The 23,713-nt window shown below is 41.9% G+C and overlaps 1 protein-coding gene across 5 annotated transcripts in view; it reads left to right on the top strand.

Moving 5' to 3' along the window:
• Window positions 1-23,713, top strand: part of agrn (agrin) — a 240,434-nt gene that overhangs the window by 128,810 nt on the left and 87,911 nt on the right. For all 5 annotated transcript variants that reach the window (XM_078798098.1, XM_058085205.2, XM_078798096.1 and 2 more), the window contains 3 exons: window positions 6,951-7,175; window positions 11,046-11,270; window positions 13,879-14,085. In XM_078798098.1, the coding sequence (XP_078654224.1) occupies window positions 6,951-7,175; window positions 11,046-11,270; window positions 13,879-14,085 (657 nt within the window). The remainder of the gene's footprint in view (window positions 1-6,950; window positions 7,176-11,045; window positions 11,271-13,878; window positions 14,086-23,713) is intronic.

The raw sequence follows: 23,713 nt of genomic DNA, 5'->3' as shown, positions 1-23,713 counted from the left end.
AAATTAGGCGGCGAATATCGCTCGTTGTTTTTGTGTGCACTTGTGTGTTAAGCTAACATTTGAAGTGCTAGCTAACCTGTTGGCGCCATTTTCGCCGTGAAGCCAAATACTGTATGTGTGTGTGTGTTTGTAAATTAGCAAGTGCTCCTCTAAGCTTGTGATTTACATTTATGCTAATGTCCATTCAGTACAGAAACCAGGCTCATTAATACATTATGCTACTCACAAATTAACCTGTTGTATGGAAAATTGGACTGTCCATACAGTTCTGTTACTGTTACCGGAATCACTCTCTGACCAAGTTCTGGTGTTTGAGTTGCTCCAGCTAACCTAACTAACACACATACAGTCAATTCTCCCCTAAATATTCATTTTCTAATAAAAGTAAAACAGTAAGATACATCCTTTGAGGTGAAACACAAGGAAAAACAAAACCCAACGAAAAACATATCACAATTTTCAAGGTCATTGAAGTGAAGTGTTTAGAGCTGCAGAAATAAGTGTTATCTCAGATGCTGAATCAACGTTTATTCTCTGAAGATGATTGAGAAGCGAGTGGAAGCAGAGATCAGCAATTTCACTTAAAGTGTATTTTTAATGCATTCATATGAAGTGGGTTATGGCACTATATGTGCAAATACACCATTCTGCACGGACTAGTAACTATTGTACGTGACATCTTTATCAACATAAGTCATTAACAATTGGTGAAGACCCCAGATAGCTGTCCTTGCCTATGTCTGCCAGCAAGTAGTAGCTTGCAATCTAAATTTTAGATTGTAGTTCAAAGCAAAAAAATCAGCATCTAAAAAAAAAAAATAAGTACTCGCTTTTTGGGACACCAGGGTATAATTGACAATAAAATAATACCTGCAGTGCTCTAGTACCTTCTCTCTAGCATTTGAGACAACTCTGACAGCTCAACTCACAGTGACAGTAGATACAAATACCTAGAGTCCAAAAATACAAAACACTGCCAGCAAAAGGCTGACAGGAAAAAGCTAACAAGAACAAAACAAACAATAAAAAAAATTGTTTGAAAAGCCAAACAAGGAGCAAGGTAGCTGTAGCACAAAAAAAAAACGCCACTGCAAGAGCCAAGTGGGATAACGCGCTTGTTACAATCTAGTAAGGTGTGACTAGGGTTGGGCATCACGCATCGATTGGAACTCATTCTGATATTACAATTCTCCCGGAACCGTTCGTTTTTTTTTTTTTTTTAACTTCTAGTGTCTACGTTAGATTATTGGCTAGGGGCATAACATCAATTTCAACCGCAGCCAGCGTGTGACGGCACTTGCTAGTTTGCGCAATACTCACTTTTTGCACAATTTTAGCCAAAGAAGTGTGCGCCACTCACAGGATTGAACGACCCCCGATTCACGGTTTACTGCTGCGTTTATGACGCGCTACACCGGACTTCTCGCTCCGTTTATGACGCGCTACACCGGACTTCTCGCTCCGTTTATGACGCGCTACACCGGACTTCTCGCTCCGTTTATGACGCGCTACACCGGACTTTTCACTCCGTTTATGACGCGCTACACCGGACTTTTCACTCCGTTTATGACGCGCTACACCAGACTTTTCACTCCGTTTATGACGCGCTACACCAGACTTTTCACTCTGTTCATGACGCGCTACACCGGACTTTTCACTCTGTTCATGACGCGCTACACCGGACTTTTCACTCCGTTTATGACGCGCTACATCAGACTTTTCACTGCGTCTATGACGTGCTACACCGGACTTTTCACTCCATTTATGATGTGCTACACGGGACTTTTCACTCCGTTTATGACGCGCTACACCAGACTTTTCACTCCGTTTATGACGCGCTACACCAGACTTTTCACTCCGTTTATGACGCGCTACACCAGACTTTTCACTCCCTTTATGACGCGCTACACCGGACTTTTCACTCCGTTTATGATGCGCTACACCAGACTTTTCACTCAGTTTATGATGCGCTACACCAGACTTTTCACTCCGTTTATGATGCGCTACACCGGACTTTTCACTCCGTTTATGATGCGCTACACCAGACTTTTCACTCCGTTTATGACGCGCTACACCAGACTTTTCACTCCGTTTATGACGCGCTACACCAGACTTTTCACTCCGTTTATGACGCGCTACACCAGACTTTTCACTCCCTTTATGACGCGCTACACCGGACTTTTCACTTCATTTATGACGCGCTACACCGGACATTTCACCCCCGTTTATGATGCGCTACACCAGACTTTTCACCCTGTTTATGATGCGCTACACCAGACTTTTCACCCTGTTTATGACGCGCTACACCGGACTTCTCACTCTGTTTAATACGCGCTACACCAGACTTTTCACACTGTTTATGACACGCTACACCGGACTTATTTCAACCAATCAGGTAAGCAGAACAATAAATGAGGTGGATCGTATACCACAATTGAAGCAGCAAACCAATGATACGTTATCCTGTGAATACGGTGGCCAATTAAAATATCCAGCTAACTAACGTTGTGTACTTTACCTGATGTTAATGCCAGCTTTAGCTAGGAAGTTGACCAGACTGTGCTGTTACTCTAGTCATGTGACTTGTTTACCATGGCAAAGCTAGTTTTTCCACATTAGGCGTTGGATATTCATCTCCGTCGCTGTTGATTTAAAGTTGGCATTCAGTTATATAGCTCCCTAGCAACAGCGATAACGCTGTTGCTATGTAAGGCCACTCATACTCGGACAGTCAATAGATGAATATTGCATTCAATCATCAGTCTTTGTCCATTATGCATCATAATACATAATGACAGAATGTAGTTAGAATGTTGTATTCTTGAGTTTCAGATAATGAGGTTTGCACATTTGGAAGTGAGCCCTGAAAAAAGTTTTAACTCTCGGTTTCAAAAGGCATTCTAAAACGCCCGGCTTCTCACCTGGGTATAGTTAATTTCATTTATTATGAGGGGGAAATGGTTTCCAAAACCACAGAAGCCACCATATTAAACATTAAATTAATTCCTCTCTGACTGTCAATCAAGTGTGTTGGATATCATTATAGGCTGTAATGTTATTTTGGTTTGGTGTATCAAACGACTCTTTGAAACCTGGGAAGATTTTTAGGCACATTTTCTTTGCAAATAACTTCCTGCCTTTCATGTCACTGTCACCTCTGTCGACCATTATTCTCTTCTTCTTCTTCTCCTGCTGTTGGGAGGTTGGGGAGTTGTTGATTAGAACTCGCATTGCCAGGTTCTCCCACATTGCATCGTTGCATTTGATTAGCTCCATACCTCCTCCTCTCTCTCCTTTTGTCATCTCTACAGGAAGCAAACCATGCATGCTTGAAAACACATCACAAGCTCATTTTCCGACACTTTTAAACGTGCACGGTCCACACACACAAACGCATACACCGACGCAGGTGTGTGTGTTGACAGTGTGGTATCAGGGTGCCAGCTCAAGCCTCTGTGTGTGGCTGACAACTTCCTGTCCCTAATGAAGCATTCATAAAGTTGCATCAAACAGTGGATCACAGAGCGAGCAAAGATGTGATTCCCCACCCCCCCTCCTCCTTTTCCCCGCACACACATACATGTGCGTACACACACACACGTCACCATCCTGCTTCCTGCTTGCCTGCTGGATAGCTGGATGAGAGGGGAGAAGATCAGAGTAATCCCCCCCCCCATCCAACCACATCCTTCAAAGCCCTTCTGCCCCACTTTTGAGGAAGACATTATCCTCCTCGAGCTTCTCTTGCTTTTTCTCAGCTGGCAGTCATCGAGCAACTAAGAAGACTAGCAGCATCTTGTCAATATCATGCATGAAAATACATAAACTTGTAAATCCCCAACTTTTGATTGCAGCAACACATTATCACAGCACATATAATTAATCATCATTAGGACCAACGGCTGCCCAGACAGAGCATTTCCCCCCGATAACTGAGCTCTGATTGGAGTTATTTCAACCTGCTGAGCGACAATATCAGTAGCATGATTTCCATGTAATTGCTTGCCATTATGTCGTTTTGGGTTGCTTAATAATAATAATAACACAAATCTAAACCCCATTGTGATTGACTTAAGCAGGGTTTTACAAATACAGGGTGGGCAGCCAAGATGGGTGACTGGTTAATTGTTCTTTGGGTCACAGAGTAAAATGGGTTTTATATAGCGCTTATTGATTCTTCAGGAGGTACACGACTTCTTGGCAAAGAAGTTTGTTGTCATAAATCAATGTCTGTTGGGTTCTATGTCACTTTACTTTATGTACACTTGGGTTATTTGTCCGCATTATGGCATTACATGACATATCTTAGAGCAGCAAATACAGCATCTTGAGAAAAACAAAGAAGAACCTGCTCAAGCTCGCCTCAGTTATGTTTTCTGTATTGTTTTGTTGCTGTATGTATTGATTATTATTCAGATCTATGTATGTGTGTAAGTGATCCTTGGGACTTGAATTATTTATATATATTATAATTATTGTGGGCTGCACGGTGGTGAGTGGTTAGAGTGCAGGCCACACAGCTAGGAGATCTGGGTTTTCTTCTGGTACTCCGGTTTCCTCCCACATCCTAAAAACATGCTAGGTTAATTGGCAACTCCAAATTGTCCATAGGTATGAATGTGAGTGTGAATGGTTGTTTGAAAATGAAAAATAATTAAAATGAAAAATAATAAAAAAAAAAATAAAATTACAATTAAAATAAAAAAAATCTTCTGTAAAAATTTTGAAATGTGCCATCCTTTGGAATCTGACGAGAAAAAAAAAATCTCCACAAACTTTAGCAAAAATTCACGAAAATATATCCTCCCTAGCAAAGGTGCTATAAATTGTCCACACACAAAAATGTAGCAGCTATCCCCATCTCATCCCGACTTGCCTCATTTGTGCTAAAATGTCATCTGTTGGTGTCCTTATCTCTCCTGCCTAACTGTCTCTTCTCTTATCTGCAGTTTTCTCATTATCTCCGCCTTTTTCTTTTTTTTTTTCAACTGCTTTGAGATTTTCCACGGCGATAGCGGGTCATTTAATTGGCAGCGAGGATCATTCTAATTTTGCAACGCTTGATCCGCCGTTTTTTTGGACCCCCTCTTGCATTAGAAAGACAAAAATATGAGCAAGGTTTCCTGCTAATATTTCCACCATATTTTCGCTATTAGCACTTGTTAGCAGGGCTGAGTATGTGTTAAAGTAGTTTAGACTGAATCTTTGTAGTAAGGGTCCATTCAGTCATTGGCCGGTCTACATGTCACTTAGCACCAGCCATTACTGCTTTATTGTTAAGCCCTGGCAAGCATTTTGCATGGTCTGTTCTTTAAGAAGCGACATGACCTTTCACTTGATCTGCTGCAAGGGCATCAATGCAGAATCCCGAGGACTATTAGCAGGTCATTGTTCCGACGCAATTAGCATGTCACATTGGCCGCTCGCTGGTGGATCACTATGACTTGATGATTTCTGAGCTGCTGGATTTCTATAAAAAGTTGCGTTTGAAAGTCTTTGAATGAGTTCTGGCGTTGGGGGATAACGGAGGAGAAAAGGAGTTCGTTAGTGAGTCTTACAAGTGCTCGGCAAGCCTCCGAAGGACTTGACAGGAGCGTGGAATAAAAGGAAGGGAAATGCATCTGGAGGATAAGGAGAAGAGTGGGTGATATGCTTTGATTAAGAGCAGTCTCTTCTTACGCTTCCATAAAATATCTCCGATCGCATCTCAGCCTCTTATTAAAACGGCAGTGGTGTCATTCCATCCTAAATGGGGGGGGGGGGGGGGGTAATGTTTTCAAAAGGAGAAAAGGCTTTTAAAAAGACAGTAGAGAAAATGCTGTGTTCCCTTATGCGGTGGGTGGCTGTGCTGATGTGTGTTGGTCTAACATTTATTTCAGGTTAAAGTCTGGACTTTTCATATGTGTCCACTATAAAGTCTCCATGGTCAACTTCCTAGTTTGGGCACCTATTAGGGAAAGGCTTTGATTTAAAAATAAATAATAATAACCTATTATAATTGATCATGTATACTATTAAATATAGTAAATACAATACAAAATATACAATAAAAACATGTAAATTAGTGCTATGCCATAAGACAGGGGTCTCAAACACGCGGCCCGCGGGCCAAATGTGGCCCACAGGACACTAGTTTGAAGCCCCCGCCTTGATATGAAAGTTTAATGTTAGTGCGGCCCGCGCAAATTTGGTATGGATGATGTATGGTATCATGTACCCAGAAAAAAATTATTACGTTTGATTATTGATCATGTTAAAGGTTACACATGGCGGACATCTTGGGATGTACTTTCAAATCCGAATGACTGTTTGCTAACGATGAATTATGAATGAATGAATGGTCAAACATGTTGAAATCGCAAAGAAATAGGATCGCAATTGGCATTCTGCCTCACTTTTCACGGCAGAACATGTTTAAAAGTCATAAATATGCATTGCAATGAGATGACGATTGTAGTCTACTGCCATTTGTCAAACTGTAAGAAAAGCCCCATCAGTGGCAAGGGAGCACAGGCGACATTTAAATTGTCGCCTGTGAGTCACGCTGTTTAATTAGGCTGAAAACAAAGTCCTCAGGGAGAATGCGTTCCCCATTTTTTCCTCTCTTTTGCTCTTGGACTCGTTTTGTAGAAAGGTAAATATTCAGTGGGTCCCTTCTCGATTAAAGCTCGCTGGAGCATCGAGGAAATGCATGTTTGGAATCCAGAGCCCCCTAAATCAGAATGATACACAATGGCGCGACAATATGTCCCCACTGAGGGATGTCAAGTACTTCTTGACACCCTGAATGACTGCGCTGGGCCTTTCTATAGTGCGCCAGTCACCACTTAAATACGATGGACTGTCTGCTATCAAGCGCTCCATTGTTACTGTAGCAGCAAATGCCCTCAAGTGTGCGAGTAATAGTCTCTCTGTTTTGGTCTAAAACTTCTCTCTCTTTTCCTTCAAAGCTCTCAAAGATCCCTGCGCCGAGGTGACCTGCAGCTACGGCAGCACCTGTGTCCAATCCACAGACGGCTTGTCGGCGAAGTGCATGTGCCCGCTGGGCTGCGAGGGCAAGCCAGAGCAGACGGTGTGCGGCAGCGATGGGAACGACTACCACAACGAGTGCGAGCTGCACCAGTATGCCTGCAAGAACCAGAAGAACGTGAGGGTGCAACACCAAGGCCCATGCGGTAAAATACATCTTTGTTTTCTCCATTTTTAATCAATGAAGGTCTAAACTGGAGGTCGAACATAATTCATTCTGGGATGCAGGTCGACCCACTTTGAAACATTTGGCATATTAATCATAGGCAATGATGGGACTTTTTATTAGCTACAAGTACAAGTGTAAAAATAAGCTAGCCACTCTACATTTATTTACAATTCCTAATAATGCAAACATCAGGCACAAGTGGTTGGAGTTCCTAATTCCCTACCAGCAAAAGAAATAGATTTTAATCACACTGGACTGTTTCATGAACATGGGTTCAGCTGGACTAGCCTGGACTAACTCTTGCTGAAACCTGACGCCTTTCCAACGTTACTTAGTCGTGTCGAAGAGTCAGAAGAGCATGCAGTAAGTAAGTAATTTATCAGTGTCCTAACTGATTATTTTGTGTAAGTAATGGATCAAAAGGAGTTGAATGTGTAGCACTATAGAGTGTGCATACAGGTAACAGGGTTGCTCATGGCCATTTCTTACCACAATCAGTGGGCAAAAGACAAATTGCTGCTTATTATTCTCTACCGTTTATCAACTTCGCTACATTTGCTAAGCTCTTGGGAGTGTGACCAACCACAGCTTTGAATAGGTGCAGATTCTGGAAGATCTAGAAAGCTTTCTGTGCTGGTTATCGCGTGTAGCTGCTCTATAGAAGTCAATACAAAGGTCCGGAAAATAATAGGTCCCCTTTAACTGAAGCAAATGAGGCCTGCAGTTCTTTGGATGCAGTTGTGGGGTATTTTGTGACTTGTTGGATACGACTAATTTTTGTTGGCTGGCCACTCTTAGGGAGGTTCACCACAGTTCCATGTTTTCGCCCTTTGTGGATTTTTGGTCACTGTGGTTGGCTGAAGTCTCAAAGCTTTAGAAATGGCTTTTCTCCAGACTGATAGATCTCGGTTACTTTTTACCGGGGTGGGGGCAAAAGGTGGTACAATCACAGGGCTATGTAGGTTAGGATTTTTTAATCCAATCAGAAGCGCCTAAACTGTTTCCATGGACCGACATGTTCATGTACATGTTGCCATTTGACAACGAAAACACTCTTCCAAACCTTCAATCACTTTCTAAACGCAATCAACTCTTTTCATGCGCTTCGGCCGTAATGATAGTTATTGTCTGCCACCACAAACTGTCGCTTTTTTCCCCTTACTTTCTATATTCTCCCTTTGTTCTTTTCGTACCTCTGGCTATTATTATTTCCCATTCACTTCCTCCACTTACTTACTACTTGGTCCTGCTAATTCTCATTTTTCATTCCAATTGTGCGCATCGCAACGCCTCTCCTGTGGTGCAAACTGTTGTTTCTCTAAGTAGAACTCGTCATTTTGGCCTATACTTGTTATCATCTAGCAATGGTTGTTTACTCCCAAGGCGATTGTTGTTTATTTCCTCTCTCGTCGGGGAGAGCCAGATGGAGAGCGAGAGAATAGTGTATCACTCTCGAGACAAAGCTCGGTGGTGGGCAACACGAGATGAATACGTGGGTCTGCAGACAGAAGGTTGGTCGCATAAATCCAGCCCGAGTCGGCCCGTGGGGAACGGTGCTTCCCCGATTTATCCGCGCTGCAGCAAACAGGCCATTCTTTTTGTAATTACCCTCCTTGCTCGGCTGGAGGAGAGCATGGATCCTGGGAAGCTGTTCTTCTCGGTTAATGGGAGGTAATGGTGTTGCTCTCCAATAATGGCCTGGCGGGTGCTGAGTTATAAAATCCCAGTTTGCTAGTCTCCTCAAGCCTTTGTATTGTCCTGCGAGAAAATAATCTGAGGCCCTGGCCACCGACTTTATCAAGACTCCTTTATCCTTTGCTTTGTTGCTCTTTGTATCCCTGCCGGACCTTTTTGTCATTTGGGTCGGTGATACAACCTTTGGACATGATCGATTTAGTCAACTAAATGATTTTTAAATGTTAGGGATGCTCTAATCAGGGTTTTATGCTGACAATTCGGATACCGATCATCCTTGAGTGATTGGTCCATACTGATACCGATAGATTAACTGAAAATGTTTCAATTTATTTATGATGAGTGCTGTTGGCCAGGAAATTATTTAAAAAATCAAAAGGTGGGGTGTTCTGGGGTGGCCCAACAACCAGAATTCCTGACTGCTGGCATTAAAATTGCTCTCAAGTCCTAATACACTGGTGAGGAGTTGCATCATTCATTCATTTTCTACTGCTTATCCTCGCGAGGGTTGCGGGGGCTGCTGGACCTATCCCAGCTGTCCACGGACGAGAGGCGGAGTACACCCTGGACTGGTGGCCAGCCAATCACAGGGCACATATAGACAAACAACCATTCACACTCACATTCATACCGATGGACAATTTGGAGTCGCCAATTAACCTGGCATGTTTTTGGAATGTGGGAGGGAACCGGAGTACCCGGAGAAAACCCACGCATGCACGGCGAGAACGTGCAAACGCCACACAGAGATGGCTGAGGATGGAATTGAACTCGGGTCTCCTAGCTGTGTGGCCTGCGCGCTAACCACAAAAAACACAAAAGATGTATAAATAAATTTTTGGGTTCTGGCATCAGATTCTCTAACTACATCTTTGGTTGTTGTTTAGCATTTTGACTACGTTAGCTGCCCTTTGACTAACTCAAAAACTCGCCATACTCTGTCACACATTTGTTTTCATTGCATGTTTTGTAGTATGCAAACTTTATATCACTCTCCATAGACATGGATAGTTTGTACTCTGCCCGGGGTCAGCTGGGGTAGGCTCCAGCATACCCCCATGCCCCACTGAGGATACGTGTCATAGTAAATGAATGAATATTTTTATGTTATGTCTACTGCTTTCAGGTAAAATTATATACCACTAAGGTTAATATGTCACGTAAGGATTGTGATTGATGGGCAAATTCCCCCCAAAAGTGCAGTTGCCCTTTAACATTTCATTGCCTTAAGTGTATTGTGGCAAGCATGACCGTGATTTAATTTGCCACAGTGCCGACATAAATCCTTTGTCTCCCCTCATGCCAAACGCGTGGCAAGCAGGATAAAGCCCCGAGTCCTGTTTGGAGGCGTAACAACGTCCCTCCCGCACATCCACAAACCACAATCCCATTATGATGGTGTGCTGATAACGGCCAAACAGGCCAGCCTGCAAGGAGGGTGTAGCCACAGGGGCGCAAGCTTTATCTTTTTCCTTGTCTTCACTCCGATCTGGAGCTCACTTGGAGGTGTGCTCCATTGCCAGGCTAAGATGATCATTTAATAGTGGATGTGTAGGGAAGCAGAGATGGAAGATCTTCCTTCCGTTCGCCACCTTCAAACACTCTTTTACTTCACCATTTGTTTCATTCATCATTATCATATTCTATTCATAGAATGTGAATAGGTTCATTCGTGTTGGAATAAACAGTGAATCAGGCATAGTTTGCTTTTTAACTTATTCATTTAAGATATTGACTCTATAATTTTGTTAAAGTAGCATAATTACGTAGTCAAATAGCAAGATATGAAAGCCTAAAAATATATATAGGTTAAGCTAACTTAACATAGAAAACACTATGAAATGCTAATGCAATTAGCATCTTGCCAATTTAACAGCAGATGAGTTTGAGATGTATACTACTTAGTAGTTTTGAAATACAAAAATAAACATTACAGTACCTTTGACTTTGTGAAATAATCACTCTAACTGTAAATCAGCGTAATTACTAGGGACGCTTGTGAGACGCCAATAATTGCCATTCAACGCCGAAATGACGAAAGCTGGTCACCTCTGGCTAGTACTATTGGAGCAGCAAATGTATAATTTTAAATACACGTCCATATTTTTTTCTTGTACTTGACAATGTTTTCAAATATTGTCTGTCTCCACAGACCCCTGCAAAGACAGTGAGAACAGTCTGAACACAATGTGCCGGGTGGAGGCCCTTACCCGGCAGCCTCTCTTCTTCAGCTCGCCCGACTCATGCCCCCCGGCTAGCGAGCCACTGTGCGCCAGCGATGGCCAAACGTACCCCAGTGAGTGTGCCATGAAAGCGTCCGGGCTGCAGAAAGGCATCAAACTCAGGAAGCTTCACGCCGGCTGGTGCAGAAGGCTCGGTAAGATCAGACATACAATGTCATTCATGGATGATAAGGCTAAATTAATGGTCATGAGGCCTTCAGGGTCTGTATAAGAGCCTTCAGGCTGGCTGTCATTACAAAGGAGGAGGTATCCACTTAGTTTACAAAGAGCTGTCGGTTCCGACTGTAAACATGATGGCCATTTGAGGATGAGTACTCGTTTCCCCTGCTGTGTTTTTGTCAGAGCCTGAGCACGAGAACAGCGTTGTAGGTTTAAGCTAGTGACGTGGACGGACTCTAATGCGTGTGGAACATCAAACACAGGAGGCTGATGAAGATGTTTTCAGACTGCTAATTCAGTACTGCAACAGGATGCCATGGGAATTTAGTGGAAAATGATACCAAAAGTCTTCTTCACAACCTCCAAAAATAGTTGAATCACTCTCAAGTGCACACTGCAGAATTTCTACAATATATTACATACTAATAAGCACAATTATCTGCCAACAGATGAGATGAGATCAGTGATGTTGTTTGGTATAGAGACAGTGGCACTGAAGAAAAGGCAGGAAGCAGAACTGGTTGTAGCAGATATGAGAATGCTGGGGTTCTCACTGGGAGTGATCAGGATGGATAGGATCAGGAACAAGTACATCAGAGGGACATTACATGTTAGAAATAAAGTCAGAGAGGCCAGACTGAGATGGTTGGAACATGTCCAGAGTCACAGCACATGTTGGAGTACACAGATGAGGATGCTTAGGTTCTCATTGGGAGTGACCGGGATTGATAGGATCAGGTAGGAGTACATCAGAGAGACATTACATGTTAGAGGCCAGACTGAGATGGTTGGGACATGTCCAGAGTCACACTACATTTTGGAGTACAGAGATGAGGTTGCTGAGGTTCTCAGTGGGAGTGACCAGGATGGATAGGATCCAGAAGGAGTACATCAGAGAGACATTACATGTTAGAGACCAGACTGAGATGGTTGGGACATGACCAGAGGAGAGATAGTGAATATATTGGTTGAAGGATGCTGCGTTTAGAGCTGCCAGGTAGGAGGCGTAGTGAAGGAGGACATGAGGGTAGTCGGATGGAGGAGATTGATTTGCTGTGGTGACCCCTGAAGGGAAAAGTCCAAAGAGGAAGAAGAAAAATCTGCTAACAGATGAGGAAATCTGCCAAAACATGTCAAATGTGATCATATTTTGTCATGTACAGCATTTATTTGTTGTTTTAAGTAACTTGTCAGCCTTCTTAACTAGCATACACGTGGGAAAAAGTCACATTCCCCATAGAAAATAATTACAATGGAATATCTGTTCCAGTGTCAAACTGGCACCAATATTCTCAACTTTCGTAAAGGTATAAAAATAAGTTTTTACATATTTTTTTGGTACAAAATCCTACAAAATTGTGGCAAGAACAAGCTGAAAAGTAATAGTTTTTAGGTCATTTTTGCCCCCACCCCCCCAGCGACACCAATGCCCAATGAAAGAATAATTTAATTAGAAAAAAGCGATCCATGAAATCATATCCCTTAGCAAATTACAAGTTGCAAATTAATCAGAGTGGTGGTTTGGACATGCTACCGTGACATCACACATCCTTTCACCGTGATGGAGCACCAATGTAATTAAGTGTGGCTTGACAGGCTGTTAAAGAAAGCAATTGGATTGCTGTACAAATTTGATTCGGCGATCAGGAATGAAATACATTTGAAGGCGTCGCGAGTGGCGCAAGAACACTGCCCTTAAATTGGATTTTCTCACTTCGCCAGCAAATGTGCCGTTTAACACCAGCGGTTATTCTTTTTTCTTCATTTTCGAAGGCAATCTCAGCTTAGCAGGTCTGATGGTAATGAACCTAATAGTTTAGACCGTAAAATTACATTTGAGAGTTCACTTCAAGTTTTATGGAACTTTTTGTTGAAAAAAATCATCATTAAGCTGAACAGAGCATCATTCATGACAAGGATATTCAAATAATAAGATTAATTCTTATTTAATTAGAATAAAAAGTGGTACAAACCTATTTTTCAACCATAAATTCAAATCCTAGCATTATTGTTATTTTGACAATGACTCAAACATAAGCAATACTGCCTTTTTTTCAATTTAATCAGTATTATTTTATTTTTACCAAGTGTGTTATTTATTTTTTATATCAATAAAGATTTTTTAATTTAGAAAACATTAGTTTTTATTTTTGCATAATATTAATTTGCATACTTTGTTTTTATTTTTGCCATAATTCATCCCTTTTTGTACAAACTCGTACAAAACTCTCTCGTGATGGAAATCTTCAAATTGCATTATTTACAATATTCTAATTATTTTTGACCACAACATGGACCTCATTTGTTCTTCAATGTGGGGAAAAAAAGTATATTGATGAGTCCAATAATATTTCTATACAATATTTATTGTGTATATATATATATATATCACACTATTTCTTAATATTTTTTACTTAATTAGTGAGATATGACACTTCATACAGACTGAAAAACAGACTGAAAAACTGAAGCAGATGGTTTCTTAACTGCCATGTGTCCCTGAGCATATTTTCCAGTTGTTTATTGAAATGCGTTGGCCAACAACAGACTATCCCTGGATGTATTTGTCCTTCCTTCTCGCAGAGGAATGTAAAGAAGAATGCCGCTTCAACGCCGTGTGTCTGGTGGAGCAGCTGACCTCCCGATGCTCGTGCGATCCAATCGAGTGCGACGGTACCTACAAGCCCGTGTGCGGCAAGGACGGCCGCACGTATACTAACGACTGCATGCGGCGCAAGGCCGAGTGCCACTCCAAGAGCCTTGTCCCCATCAAACATGCCGGGCCTTGTGGTGAGTAGAATAACACGGGAGTTGTGAAATTCAAATGTGTATGACGTGGTTTAACGATAAAGTGGGTGTGGGGGGGGGGCAAGTCAAAGCAGTGCCTTCACTTTCACTCGTTCATCCTCTCAGCTCCATCTTTCAACACCGCATGCCTACTCCATCCGTCCATCCAACCCCAGTTTGTCTTTGTCTCGATAACTGTTGTCTAAAAAGAAAAGCTCTTCTTTCTTGTTTCAGTGCGTCAGTCAATGTCTTGTCTGTCTTTGTCCATGTCGGCTGTGTCTTCCCCCACTCCTGGCTGGAAAAGTGGGGTCACCCAATAGGCGACCTCATCAGAAGGATGCTGAGGGGTGAAGGCTTCCCCTTTTGCTCCAAGCGGATCTAACAGGAGGGGGTCTTGTAGTGCTGCTCTTCTTCCTGTGTCTTTGTGTTACTCTTCCTGCACACTGATATGTGATCCATGAGGTTGGAGCGGTCGCCCCTCTCTCTCCCTGATTTTATTTATTTTTTGCTCTTTTATTCCCCCAGTCCTATCCACCCAAGTCTTTGATTTTGTTGTGCATGCTGCCGTGCATGCCAACCCCAGACCTCAAATTCCCTTCAAATAGGCTACTTTCAGTGGCAGCCTCGACATTTTGAAAACTCTACTCTAAAATAGCAAAGCATGGCTTATTATTAGGGATCAACCGATATGGTTTTTTGGGGGCCGATGCCGATACCGATTTTTTTCCACCACCCTTAGCCGATGGCCGATGGCTGATATTTTGTGATATTGCTTTTGATCCCTCAATTTACATGAAGAAATGACCATGATAACAAATATTTATTGAACACTGAACACAGTAGGATTCAGCTTTCTTAAACACAAATTTATCTAGCATCGATGTGATGACTGCTCCTCCGCAGCGTGACGCGCTCACCCCCATCCCCCCCCGCCCCGCCTCCACACACACAAACGCATCACACTGATACAATTTAGTACGATATATAAAACATTTCTCTCATCATTAAAGTTTGTGTTGTGCATGATAAAGACCTCTCATAAGCAGACACGACTGCTCCAAATCCTTTGCAACACAAAGCTGCCCCGGCGGATGCCTGACTGTAAATCATGCGGTGGAAAAAAAACATCGGCAAACCTAATGTGCGTATCGGCCGATACGATACAAGGAAAAAACGCAAATATCGGCATATTATGCAATTGTAAATGTTGAAAATACAAATTATACTTAACACAACCAATGTTGTAATCGTGGTGAGGAGGAAGCTGCTCAGCCAGGATTAATAATGAGTTAATTGTAAACAGTAAACAAACAGTACGGTAAGTAACACGCGTGATTTTTACAACATTAACCGAGTAACAACATTTTGTAGCGCATGCAGAGGTCGATAACGATACTTCAAATGCATCTTGTGGAGTTGGTAAAAACGGTGTCAGGGCGTTGCCGTCTGGTTGTGTGAGGTTAATCAAATAAAGGTGTTAATTGAAACATTTTAATAGAAAGTGTCGAGTTCCAAAAATGGCAGACATGATTTTGACGAGTGGTTCCAGTGCAAGATTCAATCCCTCTCGTCTCCTCATTAGCATGGACTGGTTTCCCCCAGTGCTCTGCTTAAACGGAACAGTAGCAAAGACAGCAGTAACGCTTATGTCTTTTGTTTCATGTGTACGCCCATCAAATCCCTCCACCACCACCGCCGCCACACTGTATTTGTTTCATTATTCAACTATTCCTTCCCCAGTGCATCAAAGCCGGCTTTTCAATGCATTCTTATTGACATTTGCATATTACTCCACAACAGAGCAGCTGAAACGTCAAAGCTGGACTTGTTTTTTTTAATTAAACATCAAAAGAGTAAAAGCGCGGTAGCCCACTGAGACAGTTAGCTTCATCATTTGATTATATATGTATGCGCAGTATTTGCTTGCCTTTTTTGTTTTCATTTCCAGCGTGCCGGTGAAGCTGAAACAGGATTAGATGTTAGCACTGTTGAAGAGACTGTAGAGATTAAGTTGGAAAAAGAAACACAACATGGTTTCTATGTTGTGTGTGAGTGAGTGTGTGTGTATCCGTGTGTGCGTACGATCAGTCCGTAAAAACCCCAAAGAGATCGAGCGACATGACGCCGTGTGAGGCTTCCTCTGTGATGCTTGCACCTTGACAGTCGAACGGCTGCGGTAGAAAATGTCAACCCGGAGCACAAACACAATCGCTGCCTCTGGGCTTAGTTTCATGTCTAAGGGGAGCAGCGTTTGGTTATTAAACTGGAATACGTGCCACAATCATTCACAAACAATATTGTATTCTAGAAAAGAATCCTAGAGTGGAACCTACAAAGTTGACGGGAACGTGTTCTGTGATGCTGGTCGACAATATGGCGTATGAAATCATGTCACATGACTCTATTGCTGGGATGAAGTCTATGTTAATCACGGTGGCTCGTATCGTATTGCTTATATTTGAAATCAGTGACTTTGTAACAATGTAGGCTAGAATGATAGTAGAGACCACGGAAACAGTTCTTCAATCCTTCAATGTTTTATCTGTGTTCTAAAGATATAAAAACAGATAAAAATACACACCATATTAACAGCTATTTAAAGAGTTTTGCCGCAAAGCATTATGGGAGATTGATTTGGTGCATACTCCTACTACCCACATTCTACTGATTCTATTTAAGCACAATTGCTCAGGTCGTAGAGTACTTGGTTCTTAATCCTGAAGTTCAATTCCACTTCCAAACTGATATAATTAATGTCATCAATTTGCCTAGTGTAGCGCGCAGACCTCACAGCTAGGAGACCAGGGTTCAATTCCACCCTCGGCCATCTCTGTGTGGAGTTTGCATGTTCCTGAATGTGAGTGTGAATGGTGGTTTGTCTATATGTGCCCTGTGATTGGCTGGCGACCAGTCCAGGGTGTACCCAGCCTCTCGCCCGAAGATAGCTGGGATAGGCTCCAGCACCCCCGCGACCCTCGTGAAGAAAAAGCAGTAGAGAATGAATGAATAAATGAATGAATTTGCCTACTGGTGATTTTTGTTACTATTCCAGGGTCGTATTCATGGTGATGTATAGCTTACCACCGGGGTTGGGTAATACAGCCACTCCCTTCCCTTTCTTCATCCAAACAGCAGTCAGAATGCAGCCTGGATGCATTCACAGACTCGTGATATCATACAAAACCCCATCACAGTTTAGGAAATTGAGGAGCCGACGGGTTGCCGACCCCCCTGTACTGTACTTAGAGTCCCAATCACAATTTAGTTGTTTCACTTGTCTGGAAAAATGACTCAAGGACGAAGCAAAAGTTACTAAGACATTGCAGTTTTATTTTTTTTAAACAGCTTCTTTCACCACTTTCTTGTGTCATTGTAAGGCATAAAATGTCCATCGAACCGACACAAATGTAATTTAACTCACAACTTGGCCACAGCATGAATCATTTTGGCCTTTACTCCATGTTGTAAAGTGGTGGAAAATTGCTAGTAAATCTTCAGGAACTGGACCATTCTGGAAATACTAGGTCTTGCCACTTTCCGTCAATTAGAAATACTCTATAAATAGGACTTTTGACAATTTATTTTGACATTTTTTTTACTTACCTCTTATGTTACTTTACATTATTCACTGAAGATTTATGACAAAATATCCTAAACGTCTTTCTCTACACGCACAAATGTCGTTTAATGTTTTTCCACATGAGCCTGTCAAGCTGGAAGATGACGAGTGGCAGAATTTTGGCGACTGTGAAAGTGGGCTACGTCCCTGCAGCACGCTGAGCATTAACAATCCAAATTGCCCAGCGGGTCCCCGACGTCTCCTCGTACCTGTTTGCGGTGTACTCTGCTTAATGTTCTGCTTTTGCTGGCTCTCGGCTTGACCCCCTGCAGCTTTGTGCAAAGTTATTGGGATCTGTGGCATGTTGCTGCGCTGCAAAGACGCGCTTCCCCGCCATTTAGAGTCGGTTTCTGCCTCCCCTGACTTTAATGGATGGCAGGGGGGGAAACGGCAGTGAATGAAAATGGCAATATTTTAATGGGTCGGCTAATAAAGTATTCATAGCTAATTCATTTAAAACTATGGTAATTGCCATTATTATAATTTCTTTAAAAGACATTCAGTTAGAGAGTTAGAGATCACAGAACATTTATGAATAGTATAAAATTGTCCAAAGCCAGCTTCACTTTGGAATAAGATGCTGTGGACTGATGAAACCAAAATGGAGTTATTTGGACATAAGGTGGATGAAGAACACAGCATTCCAAGACAAACAATTGCTACCCACAGTAACATTTAGTGGTGGTTCCATCCTGCTGTGGGGCTGTGTGACCAGTACGGGTACTGGAAATCATCTTCAAGTTGAATGTTGCATGGATTCCAGTCAGTATCAGCAGATTGTTGCCAACAGGAATCAGGAATAGGACAAAGTTGAAGACAACAAGACAATGGCGCTAAACACTGCTTAAATTTTACTAAGGCATTCATGCAGAAGAACAAGTATAACATTCTGGAATGGTCATCTCAGTCCCTAGACCTAAATATTATTGAAAATACGTGGTGTGATTGAAAGCGGGCTGTCCATGCTTGGAAATCATTAACCTTCAACCAGAATCTAGACCCTCATTTATAAGCTATTGGGAATTTTGATGTCATTTTTCTGTTGGGGTACCCGAATTTAGGTCCCTTGTCTGCTCTTGTTTCAATAATTATTGCACACTTTCTGTAAATACAGGTTGTCATAACGCAGGCTTTGTACTCTTTGTACTCGCTTGCTCTACTGATGTGTCCCACCCAGAGGTTTTTTGCAGATGATCTGATTGGACACCCATGAGTATATACATCAGTCTGTATTTTTTTTCTATCCTAATCAAGTTAATTAGAAGAAGTGCAGTGGTAGGCAGATTGACAGCAGCCAGGGGCTTGACTGCCAGTCCACTTAACGCAAGCTGCTGGGGGGGGGGGGGCGATGCTCTGCCACAGCAGACATTGCCATCGTTATTTGGGTCAGCGGGGTGTCGGTAGCGACTTGAGGTTGTAGCATGCTGCAGGGCACGCCACACAACACACATTTGTAAAATTTGGTGTCATTTCCGTTGCACTCGTAGTTGTTCTCGGAACAGGCACAGCATCGCAAACTTTTTTTTTTCCGGTGACTTGGTGCTGGATAGAATGCTATAGATAGAACCGACAGGACCACAACAGGATTGAATTGAACAAATGTGACTATTACTAGTATTGTTTGGGGTCAGTACTCGGGTTCCATGTTAGATTCATATGAAGTCTTAAGAGTGTTTAGTATTCCAGTAAGTATTCTGTTGTAGACAGACATGTCCTTTTCTTTTATGTTAATAGAGCCTTTTCCATCCACTGGCATTACACATGAATGCCTTTAACGCTAAAGGGAATAAGGGATTGGATCAAAGCCCTGGCAGGTTAGAAAAACAGACACGGTGGTGCTTGTCGTGGATTAGCCGTGTCCCATTGGAGCACTGCCTTGCAATATGTTTGTCAGGTCATTCTCTCTGCCAGTTGGCTGCTGCGACCATCACCTGGACTGGACTGGTCTGGTCCTCGTTCTCCATAAAACCAACAGGAACCATCTGGAATGGCGCTCAGACCCTTAGGCGGGTTTAGGGTGTGGTGCAAATGAGCATACTGTATACATACATCGCAATGGCAGTATTACCCCCAGCAATTTAGAGCCATGTTTAAGTGTATATGTTATGACATTTCAGTATCTATGAGTACCTGGAGCGCAGCTTTTCTATCACACAAAATATTACGTAATCTAAATGTATTTTCACCCGACTGTAATAGTGATTTTTAATAACAAAAAAGCTGGAAGAAAATAGTGCTGTTAGCGTTACATTTAGACAGTCATCCCTTGTTTATCGCAGGTAATGGTTCCAGACGCGACTGTAAGTGAATTTCCACAAAGTAGGGTTCAATAGAAATAAATATTACGCCATTATTGACTACATGCAGTGTGATCTAAGCTAATGTCTCATTGATGGAACATTACTGATGCCTCGTGACCAGATAATGTTTGACAAATAACAGGGCACAATCAACTACGAAAAAGCAATCATGTAATAACGAGCGACAGAGTCGGGGAGAACCATGGTTGGGTTTGTGTTTGCCTTCAGGGTTTGGGTTTGGGGTTCCAACAATTCTATCATTAGGGTTAGTGTAAGAATTTGGAGTTAGCTTTAGGTGTTAGCATTAGCACAAGGGTTACAGAATATTACAAAATGTACTTTTTCCCGCCCCATAGTGTCAGCCTTGTCATTGAACTTTTGCAAGGTGTGCATACAAATGGAGGCGATGCATCGAACGTTAAAGTCGTTTACCAGCGTGGTGGCGCTGAATGAAGAGCAGGAGTCTGTTATTCATGTCCTGACTTTTTCATTGCCATCACATTGGACCAATCACTCTCGATGCCTACTGAGCGACGACACAACAAAAAAAAAATGCCTTGCAAATGTATTTGCTTTTGCAGATGTTCCCGATCGGTTGCCAGGTTATTTTCATGAATAAGTAACTTGTTTTGCTATGGCGACAGAAACATAGATACATGCATTTAAAGCTTTTAGGTAAAAACACCAAATTTCTGACAGTGCTGCAGCGATTTTTACACCCTGGGAGTTGTGTTTTTATTTTTTTTCTCTCCTGACATGCTCTCTTGTTAATAAATCAGCGGGAAATTATTTTCCACTCACTGAGAGAGGATGATAAAAACAGTTGAAGATGAAAGTGGTTTTATCATTTTTTGTCGTGTGTGTGAAGCAAATCTGTACTCTGAATGGGCAGGGCCTAAACAGGAAGTTGGTGTCATTTTCTCGAAAATGGGCAGAAATGGGCGTGGTCAACCGGAGATGGCCGTGGCTTAAATCCGTACATTATTTCATGCCCGAAATTATCATGGATTGATAAGTAGCTGCTATATTGTTTATTAACTATGTGTGTACTGTGTATGTGTGTAAGTGAACTATCAGACTTGTTAGTTTTTAGTATCAACTTTCTTAGTTAACCCCACAGCTAGGAGACTAGGGTTCAATTCCACCCTCTGCCATCTCTGTGTGGAGTTTGCATGTTCTTCCCGTGCATGCGTGGGTTTTCTCCGGGTACTCCGGTTTCCTCCCACATTCCAAAAACATGCTAGGTTAATTGGCGACTCCAAATTGTCCATAGGTATGAATGTGAGTGTGAATGGTTGTTGTCTATATGTGTCCTGTGATTGGTTGGCGACCAGTCGCCGAAGACAGCTGGGATAGGCTCCAGCATGCCCGCTACCCTCGTGAGTATAAGCGGTATAGATATCACCTATGGAGGTCCCCTCTACAATATGAGTGTGAATGGTTGTTTGTCTATATGTGCCCTGTGATTGGCTGGCCACCAGTCCAGGGTGTACCCCGCTTCTTGCCTGAAGACAGCTTGGATAGGCTCCAGCAATCCCTCGACCCTCGTGAGGATAAGCGGTACAAAAGGAATGAATTAACTTTCTTAGTTACATTTCCTACAATATGCCGTTCACAGGCCCATAAAAAAATAGTGTCCACAAATGGCCCGCTGGCCACACTTTGAAGGCACACACACACATCGGATTGAGGTTGGAAACGATGATGTTCTCGTGCCTTATCGTAAGGGTTGCTGGGAAAAAAAAAGGTCATTTTTAACGAGTTATAGTGAATTAATTTTTCAATTAATCTTTGTATATTCTCATGTGAACAGATTGTCAGGGGACATTGAACCTTGATTGATGTACCTTTCATTAATCAGAGCAAAGCAAGTTAATTGCATATGTCAGGTGTTAACCCGGCATTAGTGAGCCGACTCATAATGACTCCGAAGAATGCCAACATCTGATGCCCTTTAAACACATCACGAGTGAAAAATAATGTTCAACCATGGACACCCTGACCTCCACACCGCGACACAAAATCCAAAAAGAATAAATACAGCCAAAAATGAAGACTTTCGGCTCTGCGGGGGGACTTCACCAGCAATTTTTCATTAAGATTTATTTGTTGCTCTGACCCGCAGACGTACCACATTTGGCAGAACGATCCATCCCTCATTTGTGAAGGCTCAAATGAAAAAAACCCTCGGATGCAGGAGTGTGCACCATCTAACATCTAGACCTCAATCTCATACTTCAATCGACTCCTTTAAAAGGGAAAAAAACTACACATAATCCTCAATCCTTATGGAAGACATGAACAAATGTCTGTCTCTCTTTTCTGGGGATTCTAAAGATATACAAACAGATAAAAAGAGACAGCTCATTCATGACAACATGTCATGCTTACAGTATTTTCTTGTTTTTTGGTTCTTTTAAGCACTATCCTAACTGGTGAAGCGAGTCGTTAGCTAGCTAGTAGCTAGCCAATGTGGCATAGCAAGGTGTTTTTTTTTGTTTTGTTTAGTTTTTTTTAGAATGCTGGAATAGGTGATTCCCAAAGAGTGGCGTTGCAACGGATTTCACAGTGTTGAAATTGCTGTTTAGCCACATCTTCGGTCTGTTTTTTTAGTTAGTATTTCTTCCCTTTAATTGCATTGCCGCTTTTTCTCGCCTGTTCAAGCGTCTTCAATCGTCCAGCGTCTTCACCCGCTTCCTTCTTCGTCCTTTGCACGGGTGATTGTATAATAGTGGTATTTTCAAATTATTCGAATAATGGTTGCGGCCCTAGTCTTTTTTTTTTAGCTGTTTATATATATATATATATATATATATATGTATTTTTTTTTTACTGTGGAATCATTTTCTTATTTATTTGCTAAGAAATACAAAGAGTTCAACCATTCTTCTCTGAAATAGCACCAAGTGGTCCGAGTGTCCTTGTTCATATCAAAAGAACGACACGGGAATGTCATCACCTTCCTTACACTCATAAATCAAATATTCAAAAAGCATTTAACCCAGAAGAACCCATACTTTTTCTGGAATTCCCTTGGCTATTTTAAGGCTAGCCATATTTTCCTATCTTATTTCACATTACTTTATTCAATAAATAATTGAATAAATAGTTGAATTGTAATATTTGACTGTCATTTGGGGAAGTCATTCCTGGCACAGTCACATGACTCCGAAGCACTCCGAAGTGTTTCATCCCTGTGACGTAGGGAGCCAATGAGTTCAAGCACAAAGCTGAAAAAGGGTTCTTTTGGGTCAAAGTGAATAATAATAATAATAATAATAATAATAATGGACAGTATTGTAAAACATTATGGTATTTCCAGTAGCTGGTTACAAAGCATAATAAAGGTTATATTTTATATAGAAATGTTGACGCCGTCCTTGACAAAAAATATCTGCAATTTGGTCTCTTTGAGGAAAGCGTATTTGGGGAAAACTAAAAATTTGGTGTCTTCGATATAGAAATACTGAGAAAATTTTCAGTATTTTGATGAAGTCCTTAAATCGACCTTTGTTACTTCCTTGTTGTTTTTTTAGAACACACAAAAAAGAGTGTTCAGGTCCCCGTTGTGGATGATAGGCAAAGTTCCAAATATAGATCGCAAGCGGACTGAGTCCATTTGTTTGGTGTACACCAGGATTCAGATCATCACAAGTGCACCAGAGTTCCTTTTCAATCCATCCAATCACGACAAGTGTTAATACATCCTCAA

This window comes from Doryrhamphus excisus, linkage group LG17 (genome assembly GCF_037039965.1).
Source record: "Doryrhamphus excisus strain RoL-2023G ecotype Guam linkage group LG17, RoL_Dexc_Guam_v1.1, whole genome shotgun sequence".
Lineage (NCBI taxonomy): Eukaryota > Metazoa > Chordata > Actinopteri > Syngnathiformes > Syngnathidae > Doryrhamphus > Doryrhamphus excisus.
Note: the sequence above shows the minus strand (reverse complement) of the source record. Positions and strands in the feature narration are given on the sequence as shown.